Source organism: Polistes fuscatus, unplaced genomic scaffold (assembly GCF_010416935.1).
Source record: "Polistes fuscatus isolate 324 unplaced genomic scaffold, CU_Pfus_HIC Scaffold6, whole genome shotgun sequence".
NCBI classification, from domain to species: domain Eukaryota; kingdom Metazoa; phylum Arthropoda; class Insecta; order Hymenoptera; family Vespidae; genus Polistes; species Polistes fuscatus.
In genome coordinates this window covers 835,728-857,079 of record NW_025113140.1, presented here as the reverse complement: position 1 = coordinate 857,079, position 21,352 = coordinate 835,728, and the positions used below count along the sequence as shown (strand labels likewise).

General features: G+C 32.2%; 1 protein-coding gene and 1 long non-coding RNA gene across 3 annotated transcripts in view; both read left to right on the top strand.

Annotated features, from left to right (window-relative positions):
* The first annotated feature begins 5,188 nt into the window (after window positions 1–5,188).
* The window catches only part of LOC122522807, a 224,813-nt gene continuing 208,649 nt past the window's right edge, over window positions 5,189–21,352 (top strand). The window contains exon 1 of one of the 2 annotated variants that reach the window (XM_043644076.1): window positions 5,189–5,903. In XM_043644076.1, coding sequence (XP_043500011.1) covers window positions 5,832–5,903 — 72 coding nt within the window. In that variant the 5' untranslated portion in view covers window positions 5,189–5,831. The remainder of the gene's footprint in view (window positions 5,904–21,352) is intronic. The other variant, XM_043644077.1, reaches the window with a different exon arrangement.
* Window positions 17,800–18,480, top strand: LOC122522809. The gene is made up of 2 exons (XR_006305170.1): window positions 17,800–18,105; window positions 18,262–18,480. It is a non-coding gene; the product is annotated as an uncharacterized LOC122522809 (long non-coding RNA).

The window sequence follows — 21,352 nt, the reverse complement described above, 5'->3', positions numbered from 1 at the left end:
ATCGGAAAGTTTTATGCCAGTGCTGCCCGAATTACGGACCATCGTATTTTATCCGATCGAATATAAGAAACTTTATTGTAGTATGTTGCCGTTGTTGTTGTTGTTGTTGTTGTTATTGTTGTTGTTCTTATTCTTGTTGTTGCAGTTATTATTCTTGTATTATCAGGATTTCGATCGATTCTTTTTATGATCAAAGATTCGTATGGGTACTTACCTTACATTGTTCTTTATTCTGGATTGTATGCCAATTTGACCTTTTATTATCTATCGTCGATTCGTGCCTTTAACCCTTCTCTTTTGCACGATCAGTTTACTCTTATGATTCATTATAAGCGTGTCTTACGTTATTGCAGTTATATATTACACGTAATTAGAAAGTAACAGAATGTAACTGATATTTTTTTAATGAAGTACCTTTTCCTTTTTTTATTATTTAATTAATCTGCAATAAAATATAATTTAATTTATTAAAAGAAGAAAATTAATTTTATTGGAAGGAATATTTGAGTTCAGCGATTACCAACAATTTTCTATTCTCCCTCACTGAATTTAGATTTTTTCAATGCATCCTATGTTAAATTCTAACAAGTACGCGGGTTACACTCTGAGAATTACTGTTTTAGGTTTTAATCTAAGAATAGTTTGAGGAAAATTTTGTTAGATTAGAAGGTTACTGCGACATACTTGAGAATATTTGTTGTCTTAAGTAATCTGTTAAAAAATTTGGAACAGATAGCACATTAGATAAATATTAGATAGAACTATGGTGTGAAATTAAATATACAATATTACAAATAATAAACAATATATTATTAATTATTATTTATTAATAAAAACAAAATAACTGTTCGTATGAACTGGATGTAGAATATGTGTGGAATACATATGAATCATCGGAAAATGATTTGGAATATAAATCATGATTAATAAAAAAGTTTCTCGAAACTTAAATTAAAATGTATGATCGTCGCATCATAATAACAGGAATAAAGAACGATCAGAAATGCTGAGAAGAGTTGATGAGGTTGACCGAGCATCATCGTCATCATCGTCATCATCATCATCATCATCATCATCATCATCATCATCATCATCATCATTATTATCATCTCAATGACGACGAACCTGTTCATTCAGCATTCCAGACGATCATTCAACTTCCGTTCGGCGAGAGAACGTGAGTACACGTCGTACGTTTTGATCAAGCTTCGTTCTTCGACACATCGATCGATCGATCGATCATGAATGATATGAATCGACAAAAGGGAACCCAGTGTAAGAATGTTTCTACCTAAATGTAATAGATCTTAACCCTTTGCACTCGAGGCCTTTTCCGCATATTGGATGAATTTCTTGCAGTTGTTTTGAAATGATTTCAAACATTCTATTATAGCCCTTCCCACATGATAGACTCAGAACTTATTAGATAAAATACATTTCTATGATATATAAGTATTACTTCCATTTGTTCCGTGTAAATATGAAAACATCTCGACGCAACTTTTCAAAAATCATGACAAAAATTTGCACCCCTCTGCATGATAAGTTCTGAACTTTTTCGCTCGAATTATCGTGTTAAACCAATTGGTGACCGAGAGTAATCTCTCGAGTGCAAAAGGTTAATATGTTTTAACACACATATGTGTGTTATATATATATATTAAGATAGTCTTTATTTTGGGTATTTTTGAATTTTGATGCTCCCAGAGATTCATATGGTTAACAAAAAATATCTAATGTATGTATATATATATGTGTATGTGTGTAATCTAGTAAAGAAGTAGTTTTCGAGACCCTCGTGTCTATTATCGATAAAGAAAGCCGTCTATTATTTCGCAAGAAACCACTCTCCCTCTTACTTGCATTATTCGAACGATCGAACGGGCTTGACCCTCACAAATCGTAATTATGGGCCAATGAACGCCACGTCTATCCCCTTGGGCTGATTCACTCCCCCTACGATACGTTTTAATTTTTAACACCTGATATTCTTCTTTTACTTTTTTTATTTGGATAATGGATAATGGAATGGGATTTATAAATTTTGCTTTATTTTTTGTTTATATTTTAAATTAAAGTATTCATTATTCACGTACAATTGCAACAAGACTTACATTATTTTCTAATGTAAGATAGCTCTTCCAATGTTTCTACTTTTATCTATGTTTAATTCCTTTTGGTTTGCTTAACATTTTGTCTAACAGTTGTTATCCAATCGTAGACAGGTCGTAGCAGAGTGAACAACCGAAGCCTTAGGATTAACGTTAGGCTTCGGTTGTTCACTTTTCCAATACAAATAAAAGTCTAAATTCGATAAAAAATAAATAATATCGTATACGTTCACGAATACTTCTCACGAGTTTAGATTTCTTGTAGAAAAATGATTAATGATAAACATGGATCATCTAGGAAGGAACTATAATAATATGAGCACGTGACACGCACCTTCTCCTTCCTATTTTTTCTTATTCCATCTTATCCCTTCGATTCTGGCCCTCCTACTCTTTTTTTTTTTTTCCTTTTTTATCTTACAGTCTGCCTCTTTCTCTCTTCGAGATTCTTTCTCCCTCTTTTTCTTCACATGACAATGGGAGTGCCTACCTCACGCGACGAGCACGTGAGTACCCTCGAAAAGGTCTCTCGATGGGTTATGTCCCGTTCATTCATACAACTCTCACCGGTTGACTTCAGACTCGTCGTCGACTTTGTCGAAAAATCGTCGAGAATTTCGAAGGGTGCAGCGATGAAAAAAAACAAAAAGAAATAACTAACTATACTCACTCGATTCGAATCGATTACGTTTCCTCCTGTCTGTTCAAACTCATAATTATTATACTACTGCAATTTTTTATAGGAAAAGTTTTAGAACTCTAGGAAAGTTTTGTTATCGTTTAAATTAGGGCTATTTTTAAAATAAAAATTCATTTAATACAATAGTACTGAAATGTTTAAATGTAAATGTAAATACCTGGAAATTGATTTATGCATCCTTCGTGTGTAAGTGTATCTACATTTATGAAAACTTTCTTAAGCTTCACGCATGCTCGAGTCTATCTTTCCTAGCCAATGCAAAGAATACTAAGTGAATATAAAAGAAGGGAAGAGAAGAAGTAAAAGGCGGTAAACTATAGTGCGGAACAGGAAGTGAAATGAAGTTCCTCTGAACGACACCGGGGTTTTTTTTTTTTTCATTACAAAAGAAAAATATTAGAATTATGATACTGTCCTTTGTACGAACATATTTTACGTTTATTATTTGACACGGAAAAAAAGAATTAAGAAGCGCAGTCTTTTACTCTTATCTTCTTTTACCTGCTTCCGTTAAATTATCTGAGAAGTTGGATTATCAGTTTTAATAGAATAAGATAACATTGAATTCGAAGTTTGTGTAGCACATTGAAGAATGTTTAGAATATAGGGTAGCGACTTTTTACAAAATTTATGTTGACATGTTGACTATGCTATCATATTTTATCAAAGATTCAATAAATTACGACACTGGTCCACTTGTCTGAGCTTCCGTGTAAACTTTGAGAATTTCGTAAGCTTTTTCTAATATTATTTTTATAGATTTTTAACTTCAAAAGCAATGATGAAAAGATTTTTTAAATTGGGTTGCAAATTTGCTAGAATATATTTATAACGTCACTGATACACTACAGCAACATGCTACAAATTATCCTAATAGATAACACAATTAAAATAATAAACTAGTACAGTGTTTAGAAGTATACCATTTACTCTATACCACAATCATAAGTAGTACATTTAATTTAATTATCAAAAACCACCATTTAACTCGCCTCAACTTTCTTTTCTCACAACAATCTTTTATATTTATAAATAAAAAGTGAAAATATACAATGAAACAGTATCCAAACAGATAGCACAGATAATTGATGATCTATTTTAAGTACGAAGAACATTAAAACATTGAATACTTTCCTATAAAGATTTTCTTTTAGAAAATAAAGGTCTTTAAATTGATTGTGAGCCTTCATTTCGTTAATTGATCCGGCGCATTAGGCGAGGGCTCGAAACGGTGGGCGTATTATCGTGTCTATGTACACACACACAAATGCAATGTCCGTGTAAGGAAATGAGACTGGAAATGTGCGAGTGCGCAGAGTGAAAACAAGCAAATGTAAACAAGCTGGATCGCGTGTTAGTATAATACGTACATAGGGTATATGAAGAAGACTATTGCTTGCTTGGGTTACGCTTGTTTTACTCATACAAGAACGGATATAGTTTTTTAAACTTTTTTTTTCTTTCTACTTTTTTCCTACCATCTGTTTAGCGTCGTATTCCAAACATTTTTTAACTTTTAAAATTGTTTTAAACAGTTAAAACAATTTCAAATAAATTCTACGTTCATTTAGTATGTATAAATTAAATTGTATAAAGACATTAATAATAATAATTAATTTATAATTTTTTTTAAGTTTTCCAAAGTACAACGTTGGAATTCGATTGGTTCGCAGATGCATCCCAGAAGAATGTTCCTAAAAAGATACGTATATTCCTGTTTTTATATATAATATTAATAATATAAAATAATACGTTTCTTAAATAATTTTTAGATTCATATATATATATGAGATAAATTTGATTTCAATTCAATTGTAGAAATAATAAAACATTGACGATTCATTTTGATATTTTCAGGCTTGGAAATTAGCAACGTTTGAATACAATCGGTTCGCAGACGCAACCAAAGAACGTTCCAGGAAGGCACGTATCGTTCCAATGTTTCATTCGTTTCGTTCCGTCGTTCCTCCGTCTAAGCGGACGCCGTGCGTGTTCGTGTCAGTAATACTTCGGCAGCGAGTGGTGGCAGTCGTACGAGTTAGTCTATTGTATATCTTCGTTTTCGAATTCTTTGAATCTTCGCGCGTTATTATACTTTGTTATTATTTTAATTTAACAAAGATAGTAAAGTGTTGTGGTTTCTTTTTTTCTCTTTTAAATCAAATAATCATCATAGACAAATATTATTAGAGATACTAACAATGAAACAGTGATCGTTCGATTTAGATACAAAAAAAAAACAACGAGTTATTAATTTTAATTTAATTATATAATAGAAACTTATGTTATTTTTTGGTGACGTCGTATTTTAAGGATTACAAATAATTTGTATAGTGAATTTAAAATAACGATTTTTAACATATTATTTTTTCAATTGAAAGTGTAGATTAAAATATTGAAGCAGTTGTATTGTGACAGTGTATTGGACAAAGGACGCACGTAATTGGCTCAAATTTTGAGACAAAATCGCGCCAAGATTTGTCGTCAAGAGTTTCGTATTTCTGACGTTAAACTATGTTTTTTTTTTCGTGAATAAATATAATTAACTTTGCAAGAAGAATGGTAACAGTATAATCGTAAAACATTGGACGAGGGAATGAAAAATGTTGTCTCGTTGGAAATAAATGTTTCGTCGTTCGTTTGGAAGCATTAGAAAATCAATCTCGTTAGGGAATAAATCAAAGTGTTATAGTCAAGGTGAAGTTAGGGAATACAGTTTTCGATCGAGATGCAAAGAAATATCATCGATCGTAGTAGCGTTAAATCGAAAAAGAAAAGAAAATACGGGCATACGCGTTGGTGACCGATGTTTGCACATAGAGAAGAAAAATTCGAGGTTGAGAAACTACCTCGAAGAAGAAGAAGACGAAGAAGAAGAAGACGTCGAGGCGGAGGAGGACGGATAACTTTTTCTCGTGTTGGATAAAAAAAAGTGTGCAAAAAGAAACAGGAGAGGGAAAGAAGAAGAAACAGAATAAAAAACGGAACGATTGACAACGATCATAATCATTCTCGTCATCATGGCTTACGTTCTTTGGCGTGTATTTGTTAAGAAGTATTACAAAGTTCGTTTTGGCGTCAGGAATCCATTGGTAAGTCTTTGTCTTTGTTAGAAACACAAATACTGATACTCGTAATATCTGTTAACAGAAATGATAAGAAGGAGTATTTCTATCTTTTATGTTTGTTTGTTTTTTTATGCACTGGTATATGGGTGCGCATTGTGTGCATATTATATTCATTAAATATTATTATTACGTATTATATTTTTTATCAGTATTTGCGTAACTATAATTTTATTGATATTAATTAATTATAATCAGCTAATTTATATAATTGAAGATTACATGTTCGCGTTTTCACATTTGTTTTTATGTATATTTATTTAAGACTTTTCCTATTCGTGTTTTTATTATTCGTATGATCAGGCGAGGATAAAAATTACGTTGATACTTTTAATTAATGATTTAAATTTTATAAGATTTATTAAAATAGCAAATTTATAAATGAAAGAAAACGTTCTTCATATTTTCTCTGATAGCGAAAGCGTTAAGTTACGTTGGTTGCGCATAATTCATAAGTCAGCGGTAGTTTCCATTTTGCTTAGGATGAATAAAGAAGAAACGTGCGAATCTCTTGGATGAAAAATATATATAATCATTCAATTTATTATTAATTAAATACACTTTTATTTTCTAACTTTTCTAACTGATTTTTCTTCACGTAGAATCATCATCCCCTGGTTGGTGCACTACCAGGTAACGGACAAATATAATTTGCACGTGTTAGCTTAGGTTAATTATGTATACGCATACTAGTTATATTTTATTGAAATAAATGTTTGAACGGAGAACAGGTTAATATTTGAACAAGTTAGTATGTTTAGTAAGATAAACGAATCGTAAAAGAAAAAAAGAAAAAAAAGAATAAAAACATTTAATAGATCTTACTTGTTGAACGTGTGACGTCTATCAACAACATTTCGTATTTTACCGTGTAACTTTTTGTTCTTTTATTTTATTTTATTTTTATTTCTCTGACGTGTAGTTGAAAAAAAAAAATCTCGAAAAAAAAGTGATACACGTGATAAATGTTATTTGCAAGATCGTTTCTTTTAGATTCCTTATTTAAATTCTCCTTTTTTCTTGCTTGCTTTCTTTCCCTAGAGAAATAAACTTTATCTATATTTTCCTTTCTATAGTATAGAGAATGAAACGAGAACGAGTACTCGAAAGGAACGATATCGGAAAGACAATCAGTTGGAAAAGTCATCCCAAAGATCTTTCGAATGCATATAATTTTTTTGTCTCTCTCTTGGTATGTTCAAAAGCGCAACGACTTTTTCATTACCGCTCGAGGTTGTAAGATAAAGGTAGATGTATATCCGTGCACATACACATGTATACGGTTGGATCGTAATTCTCAAGGTCGGTATTTTACGACCGAGCTATCTCTCGTCTCATCGCCAACAGACTCGAATAGATTATGCAACTCGAGCGACTGCAATCTAATGCATAGATAAAAAGAAATAAAGCTTTTCTCGATATTCTTGTTTAATATAATAAAATTCAAGGTTGGGGTCAAAATTTCCTATAAGTGATTCTTAAAATTCAATTACATATATATATTTCTATGTATGTTCACATGTGTGTACGCGTGTATTTCTATTTGTATAATTTTATTTTATGTTAGGTAGATTGAACGTGTTCCATATTAGGGGACACGAATGTTATCCTATATGAATATAATATTCGAAAATAATAATCTCTAGGTTATTTTCGTTTAAGAGTAGAAAACAGGACGAGGATCCTGCTGTTAGATTATTTTTAAAATAAATGTAGTATCTCGAACATCTGGAAGTGGAAGACTCTCAGGTTCTCGAAACTTACTCGGACCAATTTTTGTTCAAATTGCAACACCAACGGGCATATTTATAAACTTTTGTAATTTTCCATGCAGTATTTATCCTGTTCAACGGTTGAAAAATGTGATTATTAACTAAATAAACCTTGCGCGAAGATAAAATATAAAAGATGTACTTTTTCTATCCAGAGCATGCCGTTAGAAAGCAGCGGTATTTTATTATTGTTTCGTAGATAATTGAAATTGTTTATACTGTAAGGATTTATATCTCGATAATCTTGCATATGATCCATTTTAAATGTATGGAAAAAGTCTCTCTCTCTTCTTTTTTCCCTTCTTCTTAATTATTTTTATTTTGTTTTTTTTGTTCCTTCTAAAATTGGTCTTACGATTTTCGCTCGCACATCTAAACTTACACATATGGTTAACACACGTGTGTTTATTCACACGAAGGTCGATTCGTTTTGATCGTATCTGTAAGTACGGTGCAATTATTAGACTGCGACTAACGGCAGCGTGCGAGTACACAGTAATTGGATAATTACTCGAAACGCTCTTTGGTGTGGCAAGCTCTTTAATTTTTATGATACCCTATACTGACAACTAATTCGATTTATAGAGTATTGTTAAAATCGATCGGATCGCAAGTAAGGTTTATAGAGTTGACCCACGACCCGTTAAACTTTGTAGGTTAATTCGAAACGTTTGTAAATTAACGACTTGTGTATTAGAACAATGAAACTATTTTTTCGTTCTTGCGAAAAGCTTTCTCTCTTTCTATCTTTCTCTCTTTGTTTAAAACCTTTAAATTAGAATTTCATTTTACTCTCTGTAATTCAATTGTTTTTCGGTCCTATAATCTAATTATATAACGTGAAAGTTGTATTTATTGTCGTATAATTATGCACTATTAATGTAAGTGTAACTTGAATTTTAAACAGTGTGACAAAGTTCGGATTTGAGCTTGCTAATTTTCTGGTAATAAATTGAAATTAAATTTATTTAGTATTTGTATCTATTATAGATTCAGTTCGATACTTGAATATTTTTAAATGTTATTTTTACAAAATTAAAAGAATTTAATATTAAGATATTTAAACGAATGAAAATCAAACTAAGATTTATGTGAACAATTTAATCAAATGAAAAGCTTTGACACTTTAACATATTATATCGATATTTATTAAGAAAAATGTATATGAAATGGTAATGGACAACTTATGGTAATGCAATTTAAAAAGTGCTTGTGCTGGGGAGACGAACGTTCCATTTTGGAAAATAAGCTAACAATAAGTTAGCCAGTTCGAATACCCAAGAACGTAATATGTAAATTAGTTGTATTCATATAGGTAACTTGACGAACGTATAAATCGATGATGGTACCAGCAACGATCGTAAAGTCAATTACGAACGACGACAATCCGACAGAAGTATCTAACAGATGTTACTAACAAACAAACAAATAAACAAACAAACAAACAAACAAGCAAGCAAGCAAGTAAAAAAAAAGTTACGCATACAAGTGCATATATTTATGTAGACGTAATACGAAAGATCCTCTTGGATGAGTGAATGAATAAAAAAGAAAGAGAGGGAGAGAGAGAGAGAGAGAACACGAGGTTTCTATTACGAAATAAATATACCACGCCTTTGCATCATTATCCAATCAATCGTTAAAAAGCAAGCTGGGTAACGCGCTAGGGATAATAATAATAATAATAATAATAATAATAATAATAATATCGTAGGGTCGTCATACTAGTACCGGAACATCGGTGTCTTAATAAATTTAATGCGAGCCTTTCATAATGCCTAGTGCATATATACCGAGGTCAACGCATTGCAGACAGATCACGAGATAATATCGCGTTTCGTATTATGTATTAAAACTTTACTTTTTGATTTTTATCAATGATAAATGATAACAACGATGATTTTTTTCTTTTCTTTTTTATCCGTGCTGCATATTTATATTATTGTTTAATTTAATGATTTTAAGTATGCATTATATCACGATAATAATGATTTGTTCATTGTCGTACGAATTTCATGCTATCATATTGTGTTTTATATTCTTTTCTTTTTTATATATAGTATTTAATTAATACTGAGAACAGTTTTTTATATATTTGGATGGAAACTTACAAGTTGCTATTTGATTAACTGACTCATCCGACAGATCACGAGATATCTCATGTTTCATATAATTCATTAGGTTCGATTCTAATCGCTAATTGGGTGATTAAAATGACGACCCTTTTTCTTTTTTTTTTCGGAGAAACATTTCGAAAAGTTTCTATCTAAAAAAAAAAACCATCAAAAACTAGAATATATATTTCGATAGATGAAATCTACTACTAACAAAAATACATGTTCGACGAATAACGCGTACGCTCATAATTTCAACAACAACTACAAAAATAACATTTCGAATAATCCCAATAATTATCTACAATTACCTAATTATCTTAAAGTAATATAAAACGCATTACAAGGAAGAAAAAATAAAGTCTTCGTGGTCTCGGCAATGTGTTGACCGTAGAAAAGTTGGGAGAAAGGAAAAGAAGAAAGGGTAGAAAAGGAAAAGAGGAAGAAGAGGAAGAAGAGGGAGTTGGTGGAGGAGAAGAAGGAAAGAGAGGGAGAGAGGGAGAAAGGAAGGAATGAAGGTAGAAAGAGAAGGAAAAGGTGCAATTTAGTTTGCGGTCGCAGGAGAATAAGCTTACGTTAGGTTAGTCCGATGGTCCGGCGCTGCTGGTCTCTCTGTAACCGTGAACCACGTCTGACCTGCGACACAAACATGCTCTTTTCCTCTCCCTCCTTTCATCCTCTTACTCTCTCTTTCTCTCCCTCTTTCTCTTTTTCTCTCTTTCTCCTCCCACCCACCATAAATCTACCTGCACCACATCGCGTTTCGTTCTTCGAGACTCTACTCTACTGTACTCCCCCTCTTTTCCCCCCTCTTTCTCTCTCTCTCTCTCTCTTTCTCTTTCTCTTTCTCTCATAGGTTGGCTCGTATTGTGCATGCTCTTCGGGATGTTCCAGTGATAAATACGGCTGCCACCCTTTCTCCTATATTTCGTTCTCTCTATGTCGTTCCCTACTACATTCTCTCTCTCTCTTTCTCTCCTTCTCTAACTCTCTCTCCCTCTTTTTCTATCTATTTCTCTCTTTCTCTTACTTATGGGTTACCCCAACAAAACCATTCAAACTACACTGCTCGTACTCTCTTTCTCCCTTTCTTCTTCTTCTTCTTCTTTTTCTTCTTTTCCATACCAACACATTTATTCTTATACACACGTATACACGTATACATACATAAATTATTATAATGTGATTATTTAATTGATAATATTTGATATTTAAACATGAACACATATACATACTTAAGATATTAAAATTATATACATATAAGTATACGTGTATTCACATATTAACATATACACTTATAAAATTACATACATATATTTATATATACTATTATGAGTGTAGTATACTAAGAGAAGAGGAAGAGGGTTTGTGCGTGGGCGTTTCCGGTCTATTTCGATTTTCCATTCTACTCTCGTAGCCGCCATTTGTCCGTCACGTTGTACCGTTTTTGCATATGATTACGGTTTAACGATCGACGAGTTCCCTTTCGTTCGTTCGAATAAAGTTTTACTATAAATTCCCCCTAAAAAAAAGCTATGAAACAATGAATACCACAAATAATACAAAATACGATCAATCTTTTAACGAATATTTATGACACAGAGTTTTCACATTTTCAAAATCTCGAGTTTGTTCATTTTTTGTTTGTTTTCTTCTTAACTTAAGCATCGTAGGAAAAGGGTTAAGTATTTTTTTGTCCTCCTGTGTGTACGATACAACGTTGATGTCGAATGTTCACGTTGAATGAAACGGTTCGATTTCATTGTACGACTATGTTTATGTCGATCGAATTTATTGTGAAGTATGGTTGTTGGGGGAATGGTTGGTTGTTGCGAGAATGTATGCATGTGGGTGGACAGATTGATCGATTGATCGTTAATTGTCATTGTTGACGTTCATGGCCGTTGCAAATCCGATTAGCCAAGTGAAATAAGTCCTTGGGTTTGAGAGAATGTGCGTTAAGATAGGTGCAATGTACTTTCTATCTCTCTCTCTCTCTCTCTTTCTGTGTGTGTGTGTGTGTGTACTTTGTGTGCTTCTCTTTAACGTATTAGGTGCGGCCAACGTAACGTAACGCGTACTCTTGGCGGTACGTTTGATGAGTTAAGCTTTTAAATACGTTTGTTATATTGGTATACACGAATCTCATTAGTGAGTTAATTACAAAGCACATTGGCATCGTTTATTTCAATAATTTTTTATGCCCAGAAAAAAAGAAAAAACGTTATTGTTAAAACTCATTATAAATGTTAACTTTGAAATATATTGAAACGTTTATTTGAATAATTTTTTTTTTTCGAGGATTATTCATTGTAACACAGTTAATGTGAAAGATTAGAAGTTTTTTATTAATTTAAGGATAAAAATCTGTTCTATGATCCTGAAAGAAAGTAAGCTGAAATGATTAGAAAAGATTAGAAAACCTATAATCAGAATAAACTTGTAAAACAATTAATTAATAATTTAATAATCAATTAGATTTAACCTTATTTATTAATTGAATATGAATCAATTTTTAAATGTGTTGAAATAGAAAATCCATATATTAAAACAGTGATTCCCAAAGTGTTCGTCGTGGTGTCTTGGGATGCTGCAACTTCCTCACAAGGATGCAGCGAGATATTACATAATTTTCATTTCAATACCATTAGCGAAAATCAATGTAGATAAGGAAATGAGGATTGTTATATCCAATTTAATTCCACGATTTGAGAAAATGTATAGAAACCAACAGGCTTATCTATTACAATTAGTTGAATTTGTTAAATTATATTTTTATAAAGTGTAAAGTGTATTTGTTAGAATTTGACGTAGGACATCTTACTAAAATTCGATAATCGTAAAAATTTGGGAACCACTGTTTTAAAATATAACTTAACATATTTAAAAAAAAGATTTAAAAGAAGATGTGCATTTTAACCGCGTGTATACTTATCAATTTATAATTGAATAATCAATAAATCGTGTATTTCATCGTGAAATTATTTGCACGGTCTATTTATAAACTTTCTAGATGTAAAATGGTATCCTGTGAATCGATGATTTAGAAAGAAATCACGGAGATACAGTTATACACCAATATAAGGCTCTCACATTTTCTAACTTTGATATTACGTTTAATATAATATAGATAGAATTTATAGATAGAGTGTTAGTGTTTTGTTGGAAGATATAACCATGTTGAAATGTTGGATTCGCGCCATTTGCGACAATCTACTTAACGGATCGACCGTAATGACAAGAAGAGATGTTAGGTGTATATCTATCTAGGCGTACATTAATGGTGCACAGTAGGGGATACCTACTCTCTTCATTTTGCCGTGTTGCGAATTTCCCTTTCCATCAATCAGTCATACGCGTTATACCTCTGTACTTATCCTACAACCACAAGTGTCATCTTGTGACAGTAATGTTTGTATGCAATAAAGATACGTCGAGTCTATGATGTCAGTATTCTCCCTTATCATTATAAATATTTGTTAATATTCGAATAAAAATTGTTAGTTAATTCTCATGGGTCTTAAATGATAAGTGATTTTTTGTTATTAATGTTGATAAGCTGGAGAAAATTACTCGAGTTTGTACATTTTTTTATTTAATAATATTTAACGCGTTGATTGTGTCCTATGAGGGTCAACCGGTGACCACATCGTGATGGTCACAGCATGTTCTGATATTTTTTATTGCGAATTAAAACTTTGAAAGAGATGATAAGATATGAGGTAAGGGAAATTCGAACACCATTAGGAATTAATGAATTAACAAAGATTCATCATGGAAAGATTAAAAAGAGAATTCAAAGCGAGCCGGCGGTTTCGTTGTCATCGTAAAGTGCTTCTGCGCACGTGGACGAGTTGCGATTACAATGCGCACAATTTCACTCACTTTCGCTTCTAATTAATCGAGTAGGTCTCTTCTAGAACACGTATGCTTCTTCCTTTCGCTCAACGAGTACCGTTTTCTTCATCTTTTTTTTCTTTTCTTATTCATTGTTTTACCATTGTTATTTATTGGGTCAATATTTTTTTAACATTTTTAATTATAATTATTTCAACATATAGGAGATTTAGTAATCAAACAGGGATTGCACTGATGTGATTATTTATATTAGAAAATATTCATTCATTACAAATTGTATAAGAATTTTGAAAAAAGGATAAATAAGTGGAATTAATTTCTCTTTGTATCGTAGATCATTTTCTAAAGTTGTGTAACGCAAATTCCATTGAAACAAACGGAATAGTTAGGTTCTTTAATCCTTCCTATCTTTCTTCCGTATCCTCCCAATCGATGCTTTCCTTCTCGTATGATGTCTCGTTCCTTTACGCTTCGTTGCCTCGATTAAATGTCGTTATTGTGTCGTTACATGATATCTCGTTCATCCAGTTTGTATGTACGAGGACGAGGTCGGTACTCATGAAGACGAGTTATGGGGAGTGAAAGCAGGTGTCCCTTTCAAAAATGTATCGATAATCTAGGATATCAGATTTTTTCCCTTTAAATTAAATAGAAGATATGAACACATAATCAATTGACGTCTTAATAATTACATTAGCTACTTTTTATTACGTGTAATCATGTATTTTATTTCTTCTGAAATATTTTCAGCATCGAGAAATATTGAATATTATTTATAAAATTATAAATTAACAAAAATTCTTATACAATTTATTAAGTTAATACTTTTGTATGATGTTTTACGTTAGTTTTTAGAAACATCGTGTTTCACTAAATATCTAAATATTATCATTTATAGTCTTATTCCTCTCATAAGAGTTTTTACATTATTAGATATTTAGATATTTCGAGAGAAACCTTAGTTTAACTTGAACACAACGGAAATTCCATTGCGTTGCCGGCGGTAAAACAATGAGCAAAAAAGTTAATCGTAATTAAGGCAATTTCACGTCGAGAATGGCCATTGTCTTAAATTCGTATCATTAGAGAGAAAAGGAATGGTTGATCTCTGTATCTTTTGTTTAATAAAGATACACGCGCACATACTTACATCTACATATATACACACAGGATATCCTTGATTTTAATCGATGTGTCCAAATAATTAAACGTTATTTTATAAGTCATCGTACTCGAGAAGAGAGGATTTGGCGAACGTGTGAAATCATTTTTTATAGATTAAAGAAATTCGAAACAAGCGCACAAGTATTTTATTGCAGACTTTTGAGGCATCTTTCTTTTTTTCGTTTTCATGTGAAAATATACTTTTATGGTAAAAGTAGGTAGATTGTACGCGAAGAGATCGTTTGATATAATTAAATTACCGTTATTATAGTTAAATATATTGTCATTTTTATTTTGATAATCTCGTATTCATAATTTCTTATTAAGTATGTATTTTTTTGATATAATTTTTGTTCGTATTTCTACAATTTTTAAATTAATGTCACGGACACGTCATAATTATTCAAACATAGCGGATCTTTTCCTGACGATGATAGAATTATAAGATTTTTATCTTTATTTATAATGTTATTAATGGTTGGTTTTCACACGAGTGGTTGTACACAGAGTGACAACAGTGGGCAATAAATTAAAACACCTGTTTCCTTTGGTTGGCTGTTGCTTATGATTCATAGAATTTTTTTATTCCCAAGTAGGTACGGCTTTGATTTTGTTCATTTTAATTTTTATATCACAGATTATATAATAAAAGTATTGTTAAGAAAATAATTTTTTAATGATTTATATTACGTACACGTGCATAGGTTTTATATAATTAATAATATTGGATAAAATGATTATTAATATTTATGATTTTTTGTTTATTATTACACTGTAGATGAGAATAATTAAGTGTTAGAAATCTTTGTTAGGTATTAGATTAGATGAAAACACAAAGCAAAGTCTATAAGGATTAGTCATCGTTAGATGATGTTCATTACGTCATTATTTATCTATCAGGATAGTAAAGTTCTAAGTTGTTGTAGTGGTCGTTGTTCACTCACAATTGGCCGATTAACGTTTGCTAATGATAGACGCGTATAAGAGGTAGCACGATTATAAAGCGATTAATATGCAATAGGGTGCGGTGTATGTATTTTATACGGTATAACTGATATGGGCATCGATTCAATATGTACATACATATATTATATATACATACACATTCATACATACGTTTCAGGAATATATGTTACACGATAGCAACAATATTAATTTCCTATGCAAATGTGAGAAACGATAAGCGATCTGTTTTAAACGAAGACTTTCAAACAGATCAAATCCTTTTCCCCGACACATTTTAATGACACGATGATTATCATCTTTATTAATAATTATTCGTACATCGAACCTGTTTCTTTAATGTGAAATTACAAAATTGAACCAGATATTTTTTATTGTTGATTCAAACAAAAATCTGTGTATTAGGATACTTTTTATGTTCGATTTATAATCATAAAAGTAAATGATTACATTATAATATTTTATACATATTGAAAAAAATAAATGTTAAATCTATATAGACATATTTTAGATAGATTATAAAATAAATTGTAATAAAAAATAAAAAAAATAAAGGATATCCCTAAAGTTCTGCATTGCTGATGCAACACGAAAAGAGATGATCTACTTGCGAGTTCCGTTGGGAGATGGCGCCAGTCGTCTCTTGAACATGTCGCAACTGCATTCTATGCACATTTCAATGAACATTACTAAAGAAATATTTTTCAATTGGTCGTTATAAATTTTTATAAGATAAATTAAATGCATGGCATGGGGGGGAGGGAGGTTAAGAAAAAAAATACATTGCTTTAATTATTCGTAATTTATTTAATATACGTATGTAAATATATATATCGAAAAAGAAAATTTGGTAAACAAATAGACTCATTGTTGTTTCGTAATTCTTTGAAAACGGCATAATGATTTCGCACGGGTCGTGATGCGGCAAGAATACATAATCGACTTGCATAAGGCAGGCAGTAGAGTCAACAACGAAATCACGGAAACACGGGACTACTTTGTGACGAAGCGAAACAAGGTGTCCAAGTTGATATAACGTATATACATTTACTCCGATGTTTCTCATTGAAAAGAGCCTATTCAATTCGGTATGTCATCAGGATCAATGATGAGTCGCGATCTCCCAAATCGAACAAGGCTTTACCTAATGAAACACGATACTCCTTCATATTTTTTTATTTCTTTTTTTCATTTCTTTTCTTATTCTTCTACCTAGCCATAGAGAAGAGTTGGTCAGAGTTAAGAAGACTCTTTGAGTTTACCGATGTCAATCTTGTTGGATGTTATTGTAATCAAACTTTGCAATACATTGTACTTTTGTTAGACGCATCTTCGTAGACATCGAATAAATATCTCTGATCGTTTCTAAATGGTTAATTTTTAAATAAAGTTAATATCGTTCATTACAAGTGACGAATGAAAAGAAATTATTCTGTTTTTTTTAAAATGTCATTTAATTTTTTCTTTTTCTTTCGATGATAATTGATAACCAAACGAACGTAATTTGTTCTGCGATTAATCGATAGACTGTTACTATAATAAAACATACGAAATAGTACACACATATATATATTTAAAAATAATAAAATACTATGATTATAACGAGATATAAATCTAATAAAACTAGAAAAGAGTACATAAAGGTGAATGAAAAAAAAGTGAATCGATTTTTGATAACACGAGGGGGTTCGTAAAAGCGTACTCGGAGTGTATCATAGTAAGGGTTGGAACTGGGGAGTTTGATTATCCCTTGCTTCAATGTTGGACGTTGGCAGCAACGACCAGGACAACCACGACTACGACGATAACCACGATAACCACGACGACGACGACGACGACGAGGTTGAAAAGAGTAGTACGCTTAGAACGAATCTAGAGGAAAAGAGAGAGAGAAATAGAACATCATCACGCATGCTCGTGTCGCTTGGGAGGTCTCCCGCTGTTCGTCGTATTGTCGGCTGGGCAAAATCAGCGGATATTTTGACAGTACGCCGCCCTCCATCCGACCGTTCTCATCACATCAGCCATTTTCCATCGTTTCTATTCGACCATCCTCGCACGAGAGAGACGAGAAGAGGGGTCGTCACCAGACCTCATCCTCGCACACGTTCGCATGCGTGTGTCGCGATTTACATCTAACCAATCATTTTTCTTCTTAAGAGAATTTAAGTTACACCCTTTTATCTCTTTCGTAACGAGGTCAGTCGATAAAACCTCCTACCCTCTCGAGTGAATTTGTTTTTTAGTGTTCGTGTTACTTTAACAGTGTGTGAGTGTGCGTGTGTGTGTATGTGTTGTGTTGGTGTATTCTTTCATTCTTATTAGAAGAAATCTAATTTTGATTTGGATTCGAGAATACGTTGTGTTTTATTCTATAGATATAATCTTTTTTTGGATCATTATTTTCTTATAAATGAGAGGGTGTATTTTTGTTATCTTCCTTTCGTATTTTAGTTATTTCAATATGGATGGAAGGGTTTTAATTTGATTTTAAGTTAACGATCGGACATTAGATTGAATTTGAAGTGTCTTGAAAAAGGAAAAACAATGGAATGGACTATTATACCAATTAATATATTTTTTTATTTACAAAATTCAGTTACGTGTCGACAGTGATATCAAATGTAATTTTACAAAAATGGGGTTGTGATCAAAGAGAGAGAGAGAGAGAGAGAGAGAGAGAGAGACAAAAAAAATTAGATACGTGCATATATATATATAAAAGAAGAACAATTAATGAAATAAGTTGGTATATAATATGAAATTGTATCGTTGGTGGAAATTGTTGTGCCTACTCAACTCATTTCTCGTTTCATCAGACATCAGTTAAGTGGTTGGAATTTCAATCTAAAGTTTCTCACGAATGGAATACTCTGCTTTCTCTCGCAAGTAGAAACGGATCCACCTCAGTCGCCAGTACGATCCCTTTCGAAGCGGTGGCGTCAGGGGCGAGTAAGTGAACGCGCGCGCGCGCGCACACGAATAAGAAAGAAACAGAAAGAAAGAGAAAGAGAAAGAGAATCAGCGTCCATCGGTGCATTCAAGGTGGGCGGATGCCGCTGTCCGCGTCAAGGACACGTGTCCCCGGGCAAAGGAGTTGAGAACAATGAGGATTTCAGCGTGCCGAGAATGCAAACTCTTCGTTACTGTCGTTACCATCACTGGAACAACTTCGACACATCTGTCAACCTTCTATGAATCCAACTTCATTTTTATAAAAACGAATATAAATTAACGAAGAGACTTGTATCATTCATTTATTTAGAAAACAACCATTTTTTGTCTATTACTCGAGGGTTCGTTTAACTGAGAAATTCATGAGAGATAACATGTTCGTAAATGTGATTGAAATTTCCTACGAAATTAAATTAGGATTTTGTTGAAATAATATATACATATAGATTGAAATAAATGAAGGAATTGATAATCGTTGATAGATCAAAATTTGTTCATATTTTGGTTTTCACTAAAGTTAGGAAATTGAAGAGGAAAAAAGATTAGACGAATCTGAGGAGAAAGATGAAACAGGATGAATCTGCCGGAAGTGGATACAAAAGATTAGGAATTCCTAGTTAATTGAAATATTTTTACTTTTAATATTAATCGAAAAGACTGCAACAAATTGAAGAGAAGGAAAGAGTGATATATAAGTAATCAATCGAATAAGATGAATCATTTTAATTGGAAACTGCCAGAAGTGGATACGAAAGATTAGGAAATAAAACAAACAGAGCTTCTGACTCGTTCAGACAAATCTTCATGTGAATCGAATAAAGTTACTCCGGAAAGATAAATGAAACGGAACGAGAAGTTTGATTCCTACTATTTCCTTTAATTAGTGAGACCAATATAAAATTATAACTTGCGAAGCTGAAGAGGAAGAAGCATAGGAAATCTCGAAGAAAGTTGAAGAAAGAGAAAGAGAGAAAGAGAGAGAGAGATAAATTAACGAGCCGAACAGGATGAATCATTTCGATTGGAAGCTTCTACGCCGGAAGAAGGTACACGTCCTCCTCTTCCCGTTCGCGTGGCCCTTTTCTTTCTAACCTTTTAACCCCTCGTGTGCATCGTCACCGTTAGCCGGCTTATCGACCCGTTCAAGAATTAGCACGAAAGAGTGAGTGAGTGAGTGAGAGAGAGTGAGAGAGAGTGAATGTGAGAGAGGGAGAGAGAGAGAAGGAGCACACTCTCCGGTTCGCGCACTCTCGCCCACGGGGAGGTTTGCTCCCGGTCAGGTAAATGGATAACGTCGAGTAATAGAGACGCTGAAAGCCACTATAATGACGACCATTTGTCATTGGTCAACGAGCGAAAAGGGATCGAGGGTATACATGTGACCTCGAGGAAAATTTTTTTACCTTTGACAAAATTAATGACCCTTTTCTTGACTTCCAATTTCACTTTTGATTCTTCATTAGAAAATTCTCTAGTACGTACAGTTTATTCATTATTTATTTTAGATATCGTTCAAATTGTTATTTATAATATAGTATTTTTAATTTATTCGGTTAGGATTTGAAAATGTTTACAATCGATAAGAAAGTTCGTTTGATAGATAATTTGTTTTGTATTTTAGATGTTTTTAAGTGTTTCTTATTGGGGTAAGGTTTTGTAGGAGTTTTTTTATTTTATCTAATGATTTATTTGAAACATTCCTGTTCGAAATGTTTCAAAATACAAATGAAATAAACGTTAGTCGAATAAACAACTCAGCAACAAATTTGATGCAGCGTTAGTTTCCATATAAAGTAAAGAAAAGTATTGTGCGCGAGTCAACCTAATCTTCTCGATGATTCAAACTTCCGTTTGATTGATTATTCAGGAGTCGTCCTTCTCTTCCTATTGTTGTTTTAATCCTATTTGGTACTCTCCCTCTCTCTCTCTCTTATTTTTATTATTCGAAGCTTATATCTTTGAAACGTTCACAGTGTTAGTTACTATTCTTAAACGTTTAGTAAAAGATTTAAAAAAGAAAGAGGAATCGTGCATGTTGTCACCTATCCTCATTGGACGTTAATGGGAATTTCGAAGCTTTTTACATACTAAGATTGTCAGCAAAAAGTAGAAGAGATCGTACGATCTCGATGCTTTCTCCTTATAGTATTTATATATATGTGTGTATGTGTATATGTATGTAATATAAGTCGATGAATTTATCAGGAACATCGGAGTTCGTATTCTTGGTTAATACAATCGAGATGAGAAAAACAGTCTTCTTTGCTTTGATGATATCCTTGCATTAAAAAAAAACAAACCACTTACACGTACACATATTTATAAGAAAACAAACGACTTCGCAGTTGGTGTGAGTTCTGTTTAAAGTTTAATTAATAATTGAGATTAGGCTCGTAACCTGTTGTGTCGTATCTTTTTAACGATCCTATCGAACGAGGTAGAGAAATTCCTGTGAGGGTGATTTAGTTTCATTCGTTTTTTATTTATTTGGAAATTTTCAATCTCTATTACATTAATTTATTACTCAAAATGTTTACAAAATTATATTCAATTTATAAAATATTAATCACATTTTTATGCAACTTATCGT